Here is a 19,812-nt window from a genome sequence, read left to right on the forward strand (position 1 = left end):
AGACTGCCTTGGGGTATAGCTGTGGCCTCCACCCCAATGGCCAGATCCTCTTAACATCTGGCCTCCTGCAGGTTCCCAGCTCCCGCCACCAGCCTGCATAATGGCCTCCCTCCAGCACTGAGATTGATGTCAGTGCCACTGCCCATTAGCCTCGAGTGGTGCCCAGTGGCTCGCCACATGCAATGCTGCATTCCCTGCAGCTCGGCCCCTCTGAAATCTGCCCCTACTTCCATTCTTCCATCTCAGCACACATTGGGCCTAGGGAGACGAGGCACCCTAATTTCTCCCTCTCTCCCAATTCAAATTCTGCCCCTGCTTCAAGCCCAACTCATGTCCCACCACCCCCTTGAAGTCCTCAGGGACTCCCCCTATATGAACATCCACAGCAGGAGCTCCTTCCTCAGCAGGGGGTCTGCACATGCTACTATGGCTGGGGATGGAGGGCCCTTTGGGAACCAGTGGATGAAATGAACCCAATCAGCTGGTCCTAACGCAGATGGACCTGGTGTCTCATCCTTCCGTGTGGTTTGGAATCCAAATGCCTGCAGGACCAGTGAGCAGAGAAAAGCTAAGGAAGAAGAGTGGGCAGGGACCGTGGCCAGTGGGAAACTCATGTTTGTCTGACAGGGACAGTGGTGACCCAGCTATCACTGTGACCAGATCTTCTGATTTTTCAGCAGAAACCAGACATCTTCTAATATTTAAATGTTGGCAAGTGATTCAACTTGAAAAACAAACAGAAAAACCTTGTCAGCTGATCGAAACACATCTGCAGATCAATCCTGGCCCTCGGGCCTCTGTTTGCATGGCATGGTGAAGACCACAGCCTCCCGGTTTGATCTCGGCTCTGCAGTTCACTCTGTGGTTGGCCGTTTTCTTTCCTTGGCCTCAGTTTCCTCCTTTGTGGGCAGCAGGTCTCAGTGGCCCCTTCCAACCCACAACCCTGTGCAGTGTTGGCTCCCGAGTGTTAGTCGCCATGTATTCCTGACCCCCCGGCTTTGGGACCAATATTGTTAACATCTACTACCTGGATGATATGGCAGTGAGCAGGGACTCAGAGCTCCAGGCCTGGGTCAGGGAGATCTTCCAGGAGGGTTTTCCAAGCCAAATGCTCTCAGAGGTGGTGTCCACTGCCCCAGGGCAGCAGCCTCTTGGGTCTCAGCTCTGTTCTGTCTGCCCTACTCCCATCTAAGGGTCCCCTCCACCGTGGGCCACTGTGCTGGGCTCATCCGGTGTTTCACGATGATCATCATCACCTGCTCAGCCCAACATGCTGCCATCAACAGCGGCCAGGTGAGCCAGTGCCAGACCTGGGGGACAAGCATGGTTGCGGGAGGAGCAGCCCTAGCAGCACTGGAAGCTCTGTACTGAGCTTGTGGAGGTCAGTCTGAATTCAGTGCCTGGATCCCCAATATTCCTATCATCCTGTGGCTTGCCCTGCCCACCGTCAAGGGCCAGACAGAACTAGTAGCCTCACTCCCTGAGGTCAATGCCACACGCCACACCCTGGTGCTCCTGTGGGGGATCAGCAATGAAACCAAGGCCACCATAAGCAAGTCCCAGGTGGGGATGGCTGGGGTCTCAGCTTCTAGAGAGTGGGAACATTGAGGATGGGATCCTGGGGACAATGGCTACTAGGAGGGTGCACTTAGCTTAGCAGGCTGGGCTCCTAGGTGGCAGGGCTTGCGCCACTAGGTTGCTGGTGGGTGTGGTTTAGGGTGTTGTGGATTCCTAGTAGGTGGAGTTTAGAGTGGTCTGGGCTTCAGAGTGAGCCGGGCTTGGGGTGGTCTGGGTTTCTTGTGGCCCGCAGTCTTTTGTCTAGGTGGGTGGGTGTTTTATGTTTCAAGTTGGATGGGTCTGGAGTGGTCCAGGACCCCTACGTGGGCTGGGCTTGGGTGGACTAAGTCCCCTGGTAGGGAGACTTAAGATGGAACAGAATCGTTGTGGGCTGAAAATGCAGCCGGCCAAGGTCCCAGCCTTTCCTTCTCCCCTCCTGGACACCTACCCAGAGGAGCACTTCTCCGAGAAGGCCCCGCGGCGGAGCATCGCCGCCTGGCCCAGATCTCGGCGGACGTCCTGGAGTGGAGCCGGGGCCTGGCGCTGCCCTACTCCTACCTGAACCCCGCGGCCGCAGAGAACGGAATCGCGGTGAGAGCGCGCGGCGCGCATAGCCTGCACCCGCACCCCGCGGCGTCAGCCCTGCCGCCAGTGCCCCAGTAACTTGCCGCGCGCACTCACAGCCAGACCCAGGGAAAGGAAAGTTTTTTGTTCTTTTGTTTGTTTGGTGTTTTGGTCTTTGAGGTTTTTGTGTTTTTTGTTTGTTTTGTTTTGTTTTTTTGAAAATAGGAGGGCACAGGATGGGTAGAGGGGAGACGGGAAGCGCGCTCCTAAATAGAAATGCTGTTCTCGATCAGCACCGGGTCCAGGTAGTAGTAGGGGATGGGAAGGCACTTGTTGCGCTGGCGGATGTCGTGTGAGATCTGGTTCAGGCGCTGGCGGAACGCCTCTATGCTCCTCCGCGGGGCCTCCTCCACGAAGTGAATGTCCGGGAAGTGTCCCAGGGGCCGCTGCGGGCAGAGAGCTCGACAGCTGGGACCAGGGCCGGCCAGCACCCCCTCCTCCTGCCGGTGGCCCTGGCCCCTCCACCCTTTGATTTCAGCGGCCTCTCACTCCCTGCTCCCCTCTTGACGCCGCCAGTTATCCTTCCCCCTCCCCGGCTCCTGGCCCCCTCCCTGTGCTCAGAGTCCCCCACCCCGTCTCGCACCCTGTCGTCAGGCTCGCGGCTGAGGGTCCAGAGCACCAGCAGCGTGATGCACGTGGTCTTCACGTCCGGCAACGTGTCCATGAAGGTCTCCAGAGTGGTCAGCCCCTTAGCCTGAATCGGTGGATTCCGCATGGACGCTGGGAAGTTGGGCATCCAGGCGGTGAACTCCATCTGGAGGTGGGATAGAGGCGCGGGTCTGGGTGGAAGAGTAACCCAGGAGTTTCCTTCCGCCAGGCGCTGACCACCCGCCCTCCAGTCGCTGAGATGGACTCCCCGCCCTTGGCGCTGAGGCTGGGCTGGGTTGGTTAGACTGGGGCTGGGGCTGGGTGTGGGGCTGGGGCCGAGAGTTGGGGCTGAGGCTCGGTTTCCGTTGGGATTGGAGTTGAAGCTGGAACAAATTGAGGCTGGACCAGGGATTATGGCTGAGGCTGGGTTTGAGGTTGGGGCACTGACGAAATTTAGGTCTGAGCCTGGGGCTGGGCCTGGGCTGGTGAGAGCACCGGTACCTGGCCTGTGTTGACAGCAGCGTGCTTGGCAGAGCAGGTGTAGATGACTATGGTGACATATCGGATCAGCTCAGGCACGGTTCGCAAGCACCTGGGGAAGCCTGACCGGCGGGGGGAAAAGCCCAGGCGGCGTCAGTCGTGCCCTGGTACTGGCTGCCCGGCAGAGGGCGCCACCATGCCCCGCTCTCACCGTTTTGCAAAAGCTTCCAGCTGCCGCATCCGTACCCTCATCCTGCCTGCGTGACCCTCCTGTGGCAGCAACCCCATCTCCCCTAACTCAGATCATAAGGCTGGGGACGGAGGGCTGCAGGCCTTGGCCAGAAGTCCTCCAGGGCTGCTCCTGGCCCCTGCCTAACCTGTGGCCCTCAGATCTCTCTTCCTGTTTCCCTGGGGATGCCGCTCTGGTCCCAGAGCTGGGGATGCTGGGAGAGGCAGGAGGCTTTCCTGGGTTCCTTCGTTCCTTCGGAAGAGTCCTGCCCCGACTCAGCCCAGCCCCCGCCCTCCACTCCCTCTCATCACCTCCTTCCAGACTCTGTGCCCACTCCAGATGGATTTCTCAGTCCCACACCTCTTCCCTACCAAGCTACTGGCTTCTCTTTCCTGTTGTCCCGGGTGAACCTCAGGTGGCTTCTCTTTCCTGTTGTCCCGTGTGTCCTGGTTACCATGGTGATCTCAGGTTCCAAAAGTCCCACATATTCAAACCAGACCCATCATCTTCCTCCCTAACCGCTCCTCCTTTTAGCCCCCAGCTCAATGGATGACATACATCATGTATCCAGTTGCAAAACCCTGAAACGTGGAGTCGCCCTTGGCCCCTCCCTCCCCTCCCCCTCCCCTCACCACCAAACTCAAACCATCACCCAGTCCTGTCATTTCTAGCTCTGGAATACTCTGTGGCATCCCCACAGCCCTCACCCTAGTCAGGTCCCCAGTTTTCCCTCCTGGACACCACAACAGCTTCCCTAACTGTCTCCTGACTGCCAGTGTAGCCTGATATTCTAGCATACAAGTCTGATCTCCTTGCAAAACCCTCGGTGGATCCCTCTGGCCCTTAACCAGGCTGTGCAGCCTGGCCGCTGCTCACAGCCTCCGCCTCAGCCCGTTGGGAACCTCCCCACGTCCCACCGTAAGCTTCAGTTGCAGAGAACGTGATTACAGTAAGCAGCTCCTGGAACTCCCTGTGCTCTCTCTGGCTTTCTCGACTTTCCACATGCTGCTCCCATGCGGAACTCTCCATCCCCATCCTTCGTCATCTCGAGGCTAACCTCTCCATCCTGCAGATCTTAGCTAGATGTTAGCCAAGAAGTTAGATTTCAGCTAGATCTTAGCTTGCTGCTCCTGCCCTGTCTTCTCTCCACTACCCCTTCCCAAAGTGGGTTAGGCGCCTTCCCTGGGCTTCCCCACAACTTAATTTAGGGAAGTACCTGCCACCCCAGACTGTGAACTCCTTGAAGGCAGCACCTTCACCACCTGTCTTTTTCCCTTTTGCCTGCTCAATAACCAGCACAGTGTTGCATTGTGGATGTTCACTGGATATTTGTTGAGTGTGTACCCAGGTGGCGGGACCTCAGGGTGCTTTCACCCCTCTCCTGGAGCTGCCAGCTCCCCCCTGCCAGCTCCCTGGCCTCCTGCCCTTTCCTGTTGGAGCTCATACCCCATTTCACAGTCCACAAATATTTGTTTCTGAGGTGGGGCTGGGACCCCTCCAGGTCTCTGCAGAGATGACCCACAGCCCCTAATCTCAGACAGGGACCCATTGCCAGCCATGTTTTCTTCCCCAACCTCTCTGAGATGCCACTGCTCCAGGGGCCAGAGAAGAGCCTGTCAAAATCCTAGGGCAGCAATTTGGTCTCCTTCAGTCTACAATAAAATATGTTCTGATCCAGCCCAGGAGGGCCGTAGCAGACCTGCCTGGGGGCTGCCCCTCAGTCCCAGCTTCCCCTGATTTCCCAGGTGTCCAGGCCCATACCTGAGCTCTCCCGCCCCAGGAGGCACTCTTTAAATATTTCCTGCACCCAGGACTGCAATTCCGGGTCACCCTCCACAGCTGCGTCACTCGGGTAATAATAGGTGATGATCTCCGTCACATACCTGACCAGGGGACAGGACCTCAGTTTGGATCCTCCTCCCCTCCCACCCCTCAGCCAGGCTTCTCCCACCTCCCCCAGGGTGCCCTGACCTCAGTTGGCCCCAGAGCTGCCCCAGGCCTGTGGGAGGGCAAGTCCTGTGGGGCAGAAGTGAAGAGGATGGCTTGGCAAGGCCAGAACACACCCAGAGCACTCCCTTATAAGGGATGGGCAAGGCCTACAGGCATCTCAGAACCCAGAAGGGATCTGGCCAGCAGAGGTGGGCTGGGACCCAAGCAAGGAAGGGGCCTGCTGGGCTGAGGGTGTAGGTGTGATGGACACACAGACCCCAGGCCCCTTCCCCAAGGCCAAGCCCCTGGATGACACCAGACCCACACTCAGTTCTCTAGAAGCTCCGCACACCCTCTCCAACATCCCAGGGTGTCCACCCTGAGAACCACCCACTGCTGTCCTTAGCTCACCTCTCCAGTGCATTCCACACCGCCAAGCTGTCATCGCGGTAGTAATATCCAGGCAGGTCCTGGACCCCACGCTCCACAAAGTCATTGGGGAGGTAGAGGCTGTCATAGGTGAGCTCTGACAGAGCCCGTACCATCACCCCAGCAAAGCCTTCCACGCCCAGGGACATGCCCTGTGAGAGGAGGCAGATCCTGGAGCCGGACGGGCATCCCAGTAAGTACCCCTGTAACCCCTGACCCAGCCCACCCCACCTCCAAGAACAATCTTGCTCGGGGCCAGCACACCAGCCCTGCCTCTGTTCCTTTCTAGACAGGACAACCAACTTCATCCAGTTTCCTCCCTTCATGCCCCGTTATGATGACCCAAAGGCAAGTGGGAAGTCCTCCTCTTCGTCTAACTGCAAAGGCCAGAGGAAAACAAATATCTCGTTGGGGTTGGGGGCAGAAGTCTTACCTTGGCAGAGAGCCCCCCCTCATTGAGGAGAACGGCCCGGCCAATGCTGTTGATCTGGACGGTGTATCGGGTATGGGGGATGAGGAGCTGTGGGGAGAGCAAGGTGGATGAAGAGAGAGGGCTGAAGTGGCCCCCAAAGGAGCTCAGCTCCCAATTTCTGTAACATCAGATCTGCTCACTCGGGGAAGTTCCTATGCCAAGCCCTCTCTTGTGGTCCCCAGATGCCCCCCAGGCTGACTGGAGTCTCTCTGACTGCTCAGTGGGCCTGGGGGCTTTCTGAGGCCAGGTGAGGGCCATGATGCCTGGGTGAGGCCCCTTCCCCCAAGCCCGTACCTTGTAGAGTGGGTGGCACATGGGCAGGTTCCTCAGCAAGGCCAGGCAGAAGGCCTCGGCAATGAGGTGGGTCTCCAGCAGGTGGGCGATGGCCTCATGGCTGTAGAACTCCGCATAGCGTACCCACGTCTTGGCTAGCAGCCAGTCCCACTCAGAATCACTGGGCAGGAAGATGGGGCAATCTGGCCCAGGGGTCTGGCTGAGCTAGGGGTGGTGAAAGAGAAAGGGTTAGGTGAGGGCAGAGACCCACACACATAAAGGCCCCACCGCAGGAAGGAGGCAGAAGGGAGTATGAGAAGGTGAAAACACTCCCAAGCTCCAGTCCCACTGGTCCCCTGAGCACCCCTGGGCCTTTCCTCCCTCCCCACATTTGATCTTGCCGTTCTGTCTGCTCAACTGCAGTACCTTCCTCTTGCCCCTGTCTCTACCTGGCAGCTCCCACTTATTCTTCAAGTACCATCTCACAAGCTGCCTCCTCTGGCAAGACTTCCTTACTTCAGCCACACCTCCACCACATTCAGGTGTGCAGGTTGTGCACTGCACAAGGATTCCTAGCCCCCCAGGGAGCAGGCAGATCACTGAAATCAGCCTACGCTGTTCCATTAAGGAGCCAGGAGCATCAGGCTCTGGGGCTCTGGCCCATCCCCCCAGAGGGAGCCTCTTTCTAACTTGCACATGACCCTTGGGGGGACCTCTGGGAAGGAAACACCTAGTTCCCTCCTCTGCCAGACCAGATTCCCAAGGCAGAGGCTAAGTCTAATTATCTCAGTATTTCCAGTAGGGACCTGACCCCCTTCAGGGATTGGTTTTCCAGTTGGATGGATGGATGAAGTCAAAGAGACAAGCACACCCCACAGACACATATACATGCACACACTCACAGATGCACACACATAGGGGCATACAAGTACAGCTGGCCCTCCATATCCATGGGTTCCACACCAGTAGATTCTACCAACAACAGATGGAAAATATTCTGGGAAAAAAGTGTCTCTACTGAACATGTACAGACTTTTTTTCCTTGTCATTCCCTAAAGAATACAGTGTAACAACTATCTACATAGCATTTACATTGTATTGTACTGGGTACTATAAGAAATCCAGAAAGGATCTATTTTATTTCATTTTATTTATTTGGTTTTTTTTTTTTGAGACGGAGTCTTGCTCTGTCACCAGGCTGGAGTGCAGTGGCACGATCTCCGCTCACTGCAGCCTCTGCCTCCTGGGTTCAAGAGATTCTCCTGCCTCAGCCTCCTGAATATCTGGGACTACAGGCGCCGCCCCCCACCATGCCCAGCTAATTTTTGTAGTTTTAGTAAAGATGGGGTTTCCCCATGTTGGCCAAGCTGGTCTTGAGCTCCTGACCTCAGGTAATCTGCCCACCTCGGCCTCCCAAAGTGCTGGGATTACAGGCGTGAGCTACCACACCGGGCCTAGAGAGGACTGAAAATACACAAGAGGGCCGGGCAAGGTGGCTTACGCCTGTAGTCCCAGCACTTTGGGAGGCTGAGGCAGGAGAATCGCTTGAGCCCAGGAGTGTAACATGGAAGAAAGCGTAGCGCTCCTTGTGTACACGCAGCAGCAAGAGCTCACCCAGCTCCGCTGAGCAGCGCACTTTGTACTTCTGTACCTGAGGGGACCAAGACAGCAAGCAGGTGAGAGGCAGGGAACTGCCAAGGTGGTCCTTGAGCCTTGCAAGGTGCATCTCCACCTAAGCCTATTAGGGCATAAAAACCTGAGCTGCTCCCAGCCCATACCGGGCTTTTGTATGAACCAGAAAAATGTGCCCAGGCCGGACGCGGTGGCTCACGCCTGTGATCCCAACACACAAGAAGATGTGAGTAAGTTATATGTAAAAACTGGGACTTTTTTTTTTTTTTTTTTTTTTTTTTTGAGATGGAGTCTCGCTCTGTTGCCCAGGCTGGAGTGCAGTGGCATGATCTCGGCTCACTGCAAGCTCCGCTTCCTGGGTTCACGCCATTCTCCTGCCTCAGCCTCCCGAGTAGCTGGGATTACAGGCGCCCGCCACCACGCCCGGGTAATTTTTTGTATTTTTAGTAGAGACGGGGTTTCACCGTGTTAGCCAGGATGGTCTCGATCTCCTGACCTCGTGATCCACCCGCCTCGGCCTCCCAAAGTGCTGGGATTACAGGCGTGAGCCACCGCGTCCGGCAATACTGGGACATTTTATATAAGAAACTTGAGCATCTGCAGATTTTGGCATCCCGGGGAGGTCCTGGAACCAATCTCTCAAGGATACCGAGAGACGGCTGAATACACACAGGTCCACACGCTCACTAAGCGCGCGCACACTCAGAGGAACATTCGCGCACACAGAGGCTCAGCGGCAGCGCCGCCTGCAGCCCAGGCACCTGGATGGCGATGGGCATCATCTTGCCCTCGGGTCCGAAGTGCAGCAGGCAGAGGGGGGCGCAGTGGTGCTGCTTCCGGCCGCTGAGCTCCACGGTGGGGATGCCCTCCATGATGCGGTAGTCGGCCAGGTAAATGTTCCCCTTCTGGAAGGGAGCCGCGATGGGTGGCAAGTAGGCACCCACACGGGGCGCCCGTGACCCCCGCCGCAGGTGCACAGGGCGCTGGCGACCAGGGGCAGGGGTGTGACGGGGACAGGGACGCGGGGTGCGGGCTTGCCTGGGACTGGCGCGGGCGCCGGAGGTGGGGAGAGACGGGGATGCCCGCGAGGGAGGCCGGGAGGAGGGCCGGGGTCTCCGCCGGAGCGGGCCTCACCTCCAGCTCCGCTTGCAAGCACGTTCCCTCGCCCAGGAACGGAGCCACCATGTCGTCTGTGACGGGGAACTTGTCTGGGATCCGCGTGCAGCGGCGAATCAGGCCGGGGTTGACGCCGTTGAGGTACTGGTACCCAAAGAAGGTGTCCTCTGCCCAGTGCTCGGCCACGTACTCTGCGAGGACGGCGCGAGGGCGTCACAAGGCGGCCCGGCCCCCCTCGGGGACGGAGAGGCATGGGACAGAAGAAGACCATGGGCACCGAGAGGAATCGGGGAGGAAAACGAAGCCCCCAGCCTCGCGCTGAGCGGCCGGAGGAGCCCGGGGCGACGTTTTCCAAGAAACCGCCAGAGGGCGCGCGCGCGCCTCGCTGCCTCTCCCTTCCCACTGCCCCGAAGTGGGGGGCCTGCCTAGCACGCAGGAGACCGCCTGGCTCCCCCTGCTCGATCCGGGAGACCCATTCCATACCGGAGACGACAGATTTCTTGCCAGGGAAAATTTTGCTAATGTCCTTCAGCCTCTTCCACGAATGTTTGCAGTCCAACAGGCCGCGGACTTTGAAAGCCAGTGCCCTAGGAGATGGAATTCCAGGAAGAGACCTTCAGAGGGGCTGCCAAACGCCGGCTGGGGCGGGTGGCAAGGCCGCCCCATCCACTTAGGTCTCTGGGTCCCAGGGTCTGTGCGTCGCAAAGTCTCTGGGTCCCATGTCTCAAGATTTTTGCATCTCTAGGTCTCTGGGATCATGTCTCAGGTTTTCTGGGTCTGCGTTTCAGCTCCCTCTGCTTTCCTGGCCATTCCAACCTCTGGGGCTGTCTTGGAGGCCGCCAGGGTTGGGGGAGAGGGACAGTCCTTGCAGGAGCCCTCGTTCTCCCGTCACTCACACGCACTCACATGGGCCCCAGGCGGACGAAGAAGGAGGCCGTCTTGAGGAAGGAGTAGCGGAGATTTAAGTTCAGGAACTTGGTGGCCTTAAAGTTGATGAGAATTGGGAATCCCGGAATATAGCCGTTCCACCTGTGGGGAGAAGCGCAGGACAACTGGGATCCAGGGGGCGGGGAGGAGGCAGGCGCCCAGGGGAAAACCATGGGAGGGGCCCAGCACAGCTTCAGGTCCTTACTCAGGCCGGTTGGGGTTGCGATGCCTCCGGACCCGAGGGCGGTAACTGGGAATGTGCACATAGCTGGGCAGGCCAGGAAGAAAGACTCGCCAGCTGCAAGGGAAACCGAGATGTGACCCTCATGCCCGTGCACCACCCCAGGGCAAAGGGCCAGAGCCATCACTGTCCCCCACCTCCCTGGACCCCTGCCGGGCGCCCAGACTCTGCCACCCGCCCCCTCACTGGTAGAAGTCCTGCTTGGCTCTGATCTCCTCTCTTCTGTGCTCCAGGAGGATGGGGAGCGAGTCATCTGCTGTTGTCTTTCCTGTAGGGAGACCAAGGAGGGGACTCAAGGGCTGACCCTTGCCCCTGCCCACCCCTGCCCACTTCAGGAAGCAGGGGTTCAGCTTCTGTGCCCCAGGTCGGCTCTGGGGGGGGCCATGACCAAGAAGTGGGAAGGCTCACCTTGGGAGAGTGAAGGTGCGTCCTGTCCGGAAATATCAGATAAAAGAATCATGGACCCACCCTCTTTCCTCTTGCTCTGCTGTCAAGCTGAGCTCTGCTGCTGCAAAAAGTCCCTCCTCTAGACCCACTGAAATATTTTTTATTTCTATAAATTCATGGAGTACAAGAGCAATGTTGTTACATGCATAGTGGCCAAGTTAGGGCTTTAGGATACCCATCACCCAAATAAAGTATATTGTACCCATTAAGTAATTTCTCATCATCCACTCCCTCCCATCCTCTCACCCTTGAGAGTCTCCATTGTCTATTGTTTTGCTATGTCCGTGTGTACACATTATTTTTTAAATGGAGTCTCGCTCTTGTCACCCAACCTGGAATGCAATGGCACGATCTCGGCTCACTGCAACCTCTGCCTCCTGGGTTCAAGCGATTCTGCTGCCTCAGTGTCCGGAGTAGCTGGGATTACAGGTGCCTGCCACCATGCCCAGCTACTTTCTGTATTTTTAGTAGACACGCGGTTTCACCATGTTGTCCAGGGTGGTCTCGAACTCCTGATCTCAGGTCATCTGCCCGCCTCTGCCTCCCAAAGTGCTGGGATTATAGGTGTGAGCCACCACACCTGGCCCATGTGTACACATTTTTTAACACCCATTTATGGGTGAGAACATTCAGCATTTGACTTTCTGGTCTGGCTTGTTTCACTTAAGATAATGACTTCCAGTTCCATCCATGTTGCTGCAAATGACATGATTTCATTTTTTTCATGACTGAATAGTATTCCACTGTGTATATATACCACATTTTCTTTATCCAGTCATCCATTAGGGCACTTAGGGTGATTCCATATCTTTGCTAGTGTGAATAGTGCCACGATAAATAAGGCATCTTTTTGATATGTTGATTTCTTTTCCTTTGGGTATATACCACTGAAATATTAATAACTGACAGTTGTTTAGCACTTACTAGGTGCCAGGTGTTGGGAAAAGGGCTTGTGGGGTGCCTGTATAAACTGGCCATAAAAATATGGGACAATAAGTTGTGGAAAGTCACAAAAGGCCTCTGAGGAGGAAAGCATTCTTATCACCATTATGTTCCCATGCTCTGAGCGTAAACTGCTGTCTTATCTATGAACACTGTGTTCAAGGAGAAAGATACTCCTTTGAAACCTGGAATGTGGACAGACGTGCAGGCTCCTAGTTAAGCCCGCTCCCACTAGCTGCTCTCCAGTAAGTTAAAGATATGCTGTTTGAGCACAAAGGAGATTCATTTAAACCGCTATTGCTATAGATTACGCCTATGACGTACTGCCTCCCTTTCACTGTTTCGCCCTGAACATCTGCTTCTTAGATCTAAGTGATTGTACTCAATAAATAGTGTGGAGACCAGAACTCTGGGCCTTTTGCAGCCTCCATTTTGCAACTGCCCCCTGGCCCCCACTCTTTATGCACTCTTAACCTGCCTCTTCCCATTCCTTCGTCACCACCAGACTTTGGGTACCCTACAGGTGGTGTTGAGGCTGGTCCCCAACACCAGGCACTTTGTAGACACTTTACTTTTATTAATCTAAGCCTAAGAAGCACCCTATGAGGCAGGTGACTATTACTATAGGCTGGTGACCCCTTCTTCACAACTGCAAAGTACAGAATGCTGTGAAAATCAAGTTTGTTTGTCTGTTTGTTCCACAACAAATTCATTGGTTGACAAAGCCTGCTGTGAATCTCCCTGAGGCTATATACAATCTTTATTTAACTCACTGGGTGTAACTATTCATAGTTTTTACTGGGAAGTGTTAGTATATTTGATTGGGGTGCCTTGTGGTAGATATAGCACATAATATATGGGGTATGTGTGTGATATAGATTTATAGATGAAGATATGTATGTATACATATACATATTTTATATAAACATACACACATGTGTACAGATACATGTGTATGTAGCTTCTCAATAAAATCTGAATTTCAAAACACCCCTGGAGTCAACAGTTTCAGCTAAAGGACTGTATCCCCATGCCCGTTTTACAAGGAGAAACAGTCGCTATTGCTTATTACGTGGGGACAAGGCTGGATTTGCCCTGTAGCGGGCTGCTTCTGATCACCAACAGTTATTAAGCCTTTTAAAACTCCATTCAGGCCAGGTGCCGTGGTTCACACCTGTAATCCCAGCACTTTGGGAGGCCAAGGCAGGTGGATCATGAGGTCAGGAATTCAAGACCAGCCTGACCAATATGATGAAACCCCATCTCCACTAAAAATACAAAAATTAGCCGGGTGTGGTGCTGCACGCCTGCAATCCCAGCTACTCTGGAGGCTGAAGCAGGAAAATCGCTTGAACCCAGGAAGCAGAGGTTGCAATGAGCTAAGATCATGCCACTGCACTACAGCCTGGGTGACGGAGAGAGACTCTGTCTTAAAAAAAAAAAAAAAAAAAAAAAAACTCCGTTCAGATGGCATCTTATTGGATTCTCACATCCACCCTAAGAAGTAGGTCCTGTTGTTATCTCCATTTTACAGATGAGGGCACCAAGGCTTAGAAGAATTTGTAAATGTGGCCGGGTGCGGTGGCTCGTACCTGTAATCCCAGCACTTTGAGAGGCCGAGGCAGGCAGATCACAAGGTCAGGAGATCGAAACCATCCTGGCTAACACGGTGAAACGCCGTCTCTACTAAAAATACAAAAAAATTAGCCGGGCGTGGTGGCACACACCTGTAGTCCCAGCTACTCAGGAGGCTGAGGCAGGAGAATCACTTGAACCTGGAAGGCGGAGGTTGCAGTGAGCCGAGATTGCGCCAATGCACTCCAGGGCGACAGAGCGAGACTCCATCTCAAAAAAAAAAAAAAAAGAATTTGGAAATATGCCCAAATGTCCAGCTAGTCAGCGGAAGAACTGAGACCCAAGTCCAGGTCCGTCTTTCTCCAGCACCCTGGCTGGTGGTCCCCAGGCTGGCCTGTGCCTACCGCTGCAGCCCATCATTTCCCCTCAAGGCCCTTACCTCGCCACCCTCTCCCTCCTCCACCTGCCTCAGCTCATGTTGTATTCTGGATGAACAGTGCTCCCTGGAGTTGTGCAACCCAGAGACCCAGCTCGTTTTCATCCCCAGGGCGGGAGCCTCACTCCTTTGAGGGCCCTATGGGTGACTCAAGTCTCCCTGTCCTGTTGCGTGGCAGCGGCCCCACCCAACCCCATTCCTGCCTGGCCACCAGCATCACCCTGCCTGTCCCCTGCTTCCATGTCACCCAGACCTGTCACTGCAGGAAGATGCTGTATGTCCCCAGTGAGACCCTCCCCTTGGCATGCTCACCATCTCCCAGGCTTTCCTCGCCTCTCTTTTCCCCAGCTCAGGCCCTGTTCCCCACTCCTGGGGAAAGATTCCAGCACAGGGCAGTGAGAAACGGAAGAGAGGTAGTCAGCTGCAGGGAGGATGGGGCTTCGGGCCCTGGGTGTCCTCAGCTCAGCCTTTCCCTCCCATTCGCCTCAAGGGAAGCCAACAGACACTCAGGTGGTGGAACTGGGGGATAAGAGAGGACAGGCCCCTAGTCCCCATGCAGCACCACAAATTAGGAAGCTGACCCCAGCCCACCACACAAGGGGCTCTGGCAGGGGTGGGTGCAAGGAGCTCAGCCACTCAGGTCCTGTGTCTCTCCCATGGGAGTAACCAAGCAACTGGAAAAACCACTGGGCAGCCTTAGCCAGCCTTAACCTTGGAGAAACCCTGACAGTCTATCTGAATAACAAGGCCTCTACTGGATAGATCCTTACTGGATTAAGGGGGGCCTTTTGGAGTAACAGTGCATCCTGTTAGAGAAATATGGTGTCCTATTGGGAAAATAGGGAGTCCTTTGGAGCAATAGAACATCCCATCAGTCTAAAAAATGCTCAATTAGAAAACTGGGGCTCATGCCTGTAATGCCAGCACTTTGGGAGACTGAGGCAGGCAGATCACCTGAGGTCAGGAGTTCGAGACCAGCCTGGCCAACATGGTAAAACCCCATCTCTACTAAAAATGCAAACATTAGCCTTGGCGTGGTGGCACGCGCCTGTAATCCCAGCCACTCAGGAGGCTGAGGCAGGAGAATCGCTTGAACCAGGGAGGTGGAGGTTGCAGTGAGCCGAGATTGTGCCATTGCACTCCAGCCTGGGCAACAAGAGTGAAACTCCATCTCAAAAAAAGAAAGCCAGGGCGTCATAATTATAAGACCACAGCACCATGGAGACCTGTTGAACTCAAAGGGCTTCTAAATGGGATAGCAAGGTGCTGGTTGGAATAATGGGGCATCCTGCTATAGTAACAGAATCCTGCTGGAGTAACAGGGCGTCTTTCTGGAGCGCATATGATTGGCATCATAAATAGGCCTCCTGTGAGAGTCCTGAGCCTGTACTTAGCATCACAAGGGGTCTTTTTAGCATGGCCGGGCATCTTATAGAAGTCAGGGAGGACTGGAGATGTAGCGGGGAGCGCACTCTGGGAATGCTGTCTGCTGCCAGATGGGGATGCTGAGGGTAGCCGCCGGGCCTCAGGCACCTCTCTTCCTCCAGTGTGCAGCCCCAAGCTGAGCCCAGGGCAGCAGTACTGACTGAGGGAAATGTGTGACAGTGTCAGGAGAGCCCAGGAGTCCCTGGTGGGGCTGGTCCCCCCCCCGGCTTGATGGGAGCCTGGGTGCCATGCCAGGGTGGCAGGCTGGAGCGAGAGGCCTCACAGCCATAGGATGGAGCAGGGTGATGAGGGCTTACCTGTGGCCTCCCGGAGTGCCAGGGTCTCGTAGCCATCCATCCACTGGTAGGCGGGGAAGTGGTAGATACAGCCGTTGGGGGCACAGATCTGCACGTAGTTGCAGTACCAAGGGTCCTTGGGGAAGAAGGAGTACCGCTCTTTGTGCAGGCGGATGATGATGAGCTCACCCAGGTCCTGCGGGCACTGCACGGTGTACTGGTCCACCTAGGCAGGATGCAAGGCTGGCTGAGCCGGCAGGACTTCACCCTGGCTCCCAGGCCGCCACCCCTCTGGCCCCTCACCCAGGCCCTGCTCATGCTGCGCAATGCTCGCCTCCCTGGACTGACGGAGGGACAGGATATTGACCTGATCGTTGAGCTTCCTTCTGACTTCTCCAGCTTGGGGGTCTCCTACTGGATCCCTCTACCCAGGGCTGCGTAGGACTCCAGCCCCTTCTTCTCTCCATCCCCAGCTCCTGTCTTCTCCCACTCCCCTCTCCAGGCACCTGAGGTTGCAGGAACCCTTCAGACCCCTGGGGACTTCAGTACCACTCTACAGTTTTCGAGTGGGGAGAGGTCCAGCCAGCTCCTTCTCCCATTCATCAATGAAGATGCAGATATTCAGAACGGCCACATAGATAGAGTGACCTATTAAGGTCGCATAGCAGCAGGTGGCTGGGTCTGACTCAAAATCAGGTCTGAAGGCCCGCAAAGCGTGCCTTCCACTAGACAGGCTGGTCTGATGCCATTTTAAGTCACAGAGAATCCAATGCAAATGTGAGACAGTTAGGAGGCGCTGAATTAGGAAGAGTGACTGAGAATGGAAGAGAGAGGGATGCGGGAGAGGGGGTAAGACAGAAAGGGGAGGAGAGCAAAGGGGAAGGAAAGCAGGTGGAAAGGATTGAGAAAAGAGAGATGCAGTATAGGCAGAGACAGGGAGAGAGGGCTGAGGAAGAGGGAGAGAGAAGAAAAGGATGGGAGGGAAATGAGGAATGCCTGAAAGGGTTAGAGATGAAGGAGCAGGATGGAGAAGGATGGCCCAGAGATCTGGGACATGGGCGAGGGCTGGAAGCCAGCTCTGGATAAGGCGTGTAGAGCCACCGGGGAGCCCACTGCCTTCAGAGCTGTGCCTCGGCTCTCCAGCCTCTCCTGGACAAGCTCAGCTCACCTGGCTCCCCCTGCGCACCTTCACCCCTCCCGGGGCCACAAAGACACACAGATACACACAGACACACACAGAAACACACACACACACACACACACACACACTCTTACCGCCCCAGTTGCAAAGTCTCTCCCAAAATGGTTCAGCAGCTGCTTATGGCTCTCTCCTTGCGTCCCCACAATGGTCAGTGAGATGGAGTCCCGTGTTCCCGACAAGAGGTCGGTGCCTGTGGCCACCCTGACTTTGTAGGTGGCCATGGCTGCTCTTCAGGAGGCAAGAGGGGCACTCAGTCCCAGACACCGTGGAGGGGCCACACGAAGGCCCAAGGCAGGCAAGAGAAGCCAGGCGCAGAGTGGAGTGGACAGGGCTGGCCTCCAAGGTGCAGTGGTGAGGTGGCGAGGTGGGGTGACTGGGCCTGCCGGCCAAATTCTGGAAAAGCTGCTGCCCTTGGTGGCCGGGGTGCGTGCCGGGCAGGCCCAGGTGGGGCCCAGCTGGTGGCAGGTGAGCAGGTGTCTGGGCTCCAAGCCTTCTGGGAGCTGGCGGGGAGGAAGAGCAGGCAGGGCACTGGGCCTGCCTCTGAAAGGGCGGATGGAAGATGCCGTGGATGAAGGCGGCTTCAGGGTGGGGGAGCCAGTCCAGCCTGAGCCAGGGCCCTAGAGAAGTTGCAGGAGGGAGCCGGGTGGGGCCCCCAGATCTTTATCAGACTAATAAGCTCCTTCCTCCTGCCAGTCCCCATTGGCTGCAGTGCCGGGCACCCCTGCTAAGCAGGGCCATGGGCAGTGAGCGACCTGCATTGGTTCTGAGGCCACTGGTGGGCGGGGGAGGGGAGGGGGAGAGACACTAAGTTGCTGCGCAGCTGGCTAGCCTCCAGGCCATTCCTCTCTGGGAAATGGGGCAGGTAGTGGCCACAGTGAGAAAGCTGGCCTGTCCTTCTGCCCCAGGGCCCAGAGTCTGTGACAGGAAGGGTGGGAGGTGTTGAAGGTGGGGCTCGGGGACCACATGCGTGCAGAAAGGCTTGAAGATGCTGCGGGGAGGAACAATCAGGGTAGGAGAAGGGGATCTGTTGCTTCCTGTGGGGCCAGGATCCACTGGGGAGGGATTGGAGCTGGATGTAAAATCAGAAGACCAAAAAAAAAAAAAAAAAACTAAATTAGAAGACAGAGTGAAATCTGGGGCATAAGAATTAAGTTAAATAGCTGGGCGTGGTGGCTCACGCCTGTAATCCCAGCACTTCAGAAAGCCAAGGCAGGTGGGTCGCCTGAGCTCAGGAGTTCGAGACCAGCCTGGCCAACATGGCGAAACCTTGTCGCTACTAAAAATACAAAAATTAGCCAGGCGTGGTGGTATTCGCCTGTAGTCCCAGCTACTTGGGAGGCTGAGGCAGGAGACTCGCTTGAACTCAGGAGGCGGAAGTTGCAGTGAGTTGAGATCATGCCACCGCACTCCAGCCTGGGCAACAGAGCAAGACTCCATCTCCAAAAAAAAAAAAAAAAAAAAAAGAAAGAAAAAAGAATGAAGTTAAATAATAGATTAATATGATCAATATTTTGTGGTATAATCATAAAATAGAATTCTACCCAGGAATAAAAAGAAAGAATGAACTGCAATGCGGATGAGTCTCACAAAGATGATATTGAACAAAAAGAGCCAGACATTAAAGGGGATACGTTCTGTTATCCACTGATAGGAATTTCCAGAACCAGCAAAACTGAGCAATTCTCAGACAACCCCTACTGGTGAGTATCTCTGGCAGAGGGAGGCCATATAGGCTGCTGGAGGTGTTCTTATCTTGATCTGAGGGGCGTCTAGGGTACTTCATTCATTTCATAATGTGTTATCCTTTAATTCATAAAGTACATACCCTCACTTCCCTCCCAAAAAAGAATGAAGCTAGGAAGAGGGCTGGAGGCAGGGCTGAGCTCCAGTGGAACTGGGTTTGTTGGGAACCAGGTCGTTCCTCCCTCCCTCCCTCAGATATGTAGTAAGGACGGTGCACGGCGTTCTAGGCACTGCAGACGCAGAGAAGAAATGAAACATACATGGAGCTTATGGAATAGCTGGGAAAGAAGTGAAGGAAACAGTAAACAAGAATTTGTTCACTATAATTTTGGATACTAAGTGCTCTGAAGAAAATAAGTCTGGGAGGTTGGGATTGGGAACTAGTTGCTGATAGAATCACAGAAGTCAGCCGCAGGATAGGGAGAAGGTGTTAGGAGTAAGGTGAAGAGCAATTATGAGAGAGTCTGAGATAGACAATCCAAAGATAGGATTTGGGACCCAGGGAGAGTGAGGAGGCAGGCACATTCCTATTCCCTTTTTCTGGACCTGTCCTCTTTCCTTTCGCCTCCCAGGAGCAGCTCCTGTCAACCAGGAAGCACAGCCCTGCTTTCCTCCCTGATGGCACGCTTCCATCACCATCAAAGGAAGGTCATTCAATGCCCAGGCCAAGTTAGGGTCAGAGGGGGCTGGGATTGTGAGACAAAGAGAAGGTTCCAGTAGGTTCCAGATCGGATGTGGAATGGGGTCGAAACTGCAATTCAGGTTTAGGTTAGGGACACAGATGTGGCTGGAGTTGGGGATTGAAATGATCTTTTCCAGACCCAAATCTGTCCACATCACTCTCTATGCTCCCTCCTCCCAACCCTGATCAAGCCTGGCAGTGGCTCCTCTTTACCTTTGGGACAGTGACACCATCCCCTCCCATGGCCCCCACGGCCTGCCTGATTGGCTTCACCCCTCACATTCCCCTTTGCTCACTTCTGTCTGGGACCACGTGCCTTTCATTCATTCATCAGCAGACACTGGCCGAGCCCCTACTGTGTGTTCAGCGCTGTGTCAGGTCCTGAAAATACAATGCGATCAAAGCAAACCCCTGCACCCATGGAGCTTGCCTTCGAGTGAGGGAAGCAGACAATATTACCTAGTAACCAAATACATTAAATAGTATGTTAAATAGTAATAAGTGCTGAAGAGAAAAGAGAGAACAGGGGAGGATAATATAAAAGATAGAGGAGTGCCAGGCGCGGTGG

General features: G+C 55.1%; 1 protein-coding gene across 1 annotated transcript; it reads right to left on the reverse strand.

Annotated features, from left to right (window-relative positions):
• Positions 1-2,244: 2,244 nt before the first annotated feature.
• ALOX12B (arachidonate 12-lipoxygenase, 12R type) lies at positions 2,245-17,362 on the reverse strand. The gene is made up of 15 exons (XM_054456734.2): positions 16,894-17,362; positions 15,640-15,844; positions 10,684-10,765; positions 10,462-10,554; positions 10,236-10,358; positions 9,813-9,916; positions 9,348-9,520; positions 8,975-9,118; positions 6,603-6,806; positions 6,270-6,356; positions 5,819-5,988; positions 5,240-5,361; positions 3,271-3,371; positions 2,765-2,935; positions 2,245-2,567 (listed from the first exon to the last, which is right to left on the reverse strand). Exons 1-15 carry the CDS (start codon positions 17,038-17,040, stop codon positions 2,388-2,390), a joined length of 2,106 nt encoding a protein of 701 aa, XP_054312709.1. The 5' UTR covers positions 17,041-17,362; the 3' UTR covers positions 2,245-2,387.
• Positions 17,363-19,812: the final 2,450 nt, after the last annotated feature.

Source organism: Pongo pygmaeus, chromosome 19 (assembly GCF_028885625.2).
Source record: "Pongo pygmaeus isolate AG05252 chromosome 19, NHGRI_mPonPyg2-v2.0_pri, whole genome shotgun sequence".
Classification (NCBI taxonomy): domain Eukaryota; kingdom Metazoa; phylum Chordata; class Mammalia; order Primates; family Hominidae; genus Pongo; species Pongo pygmaeus.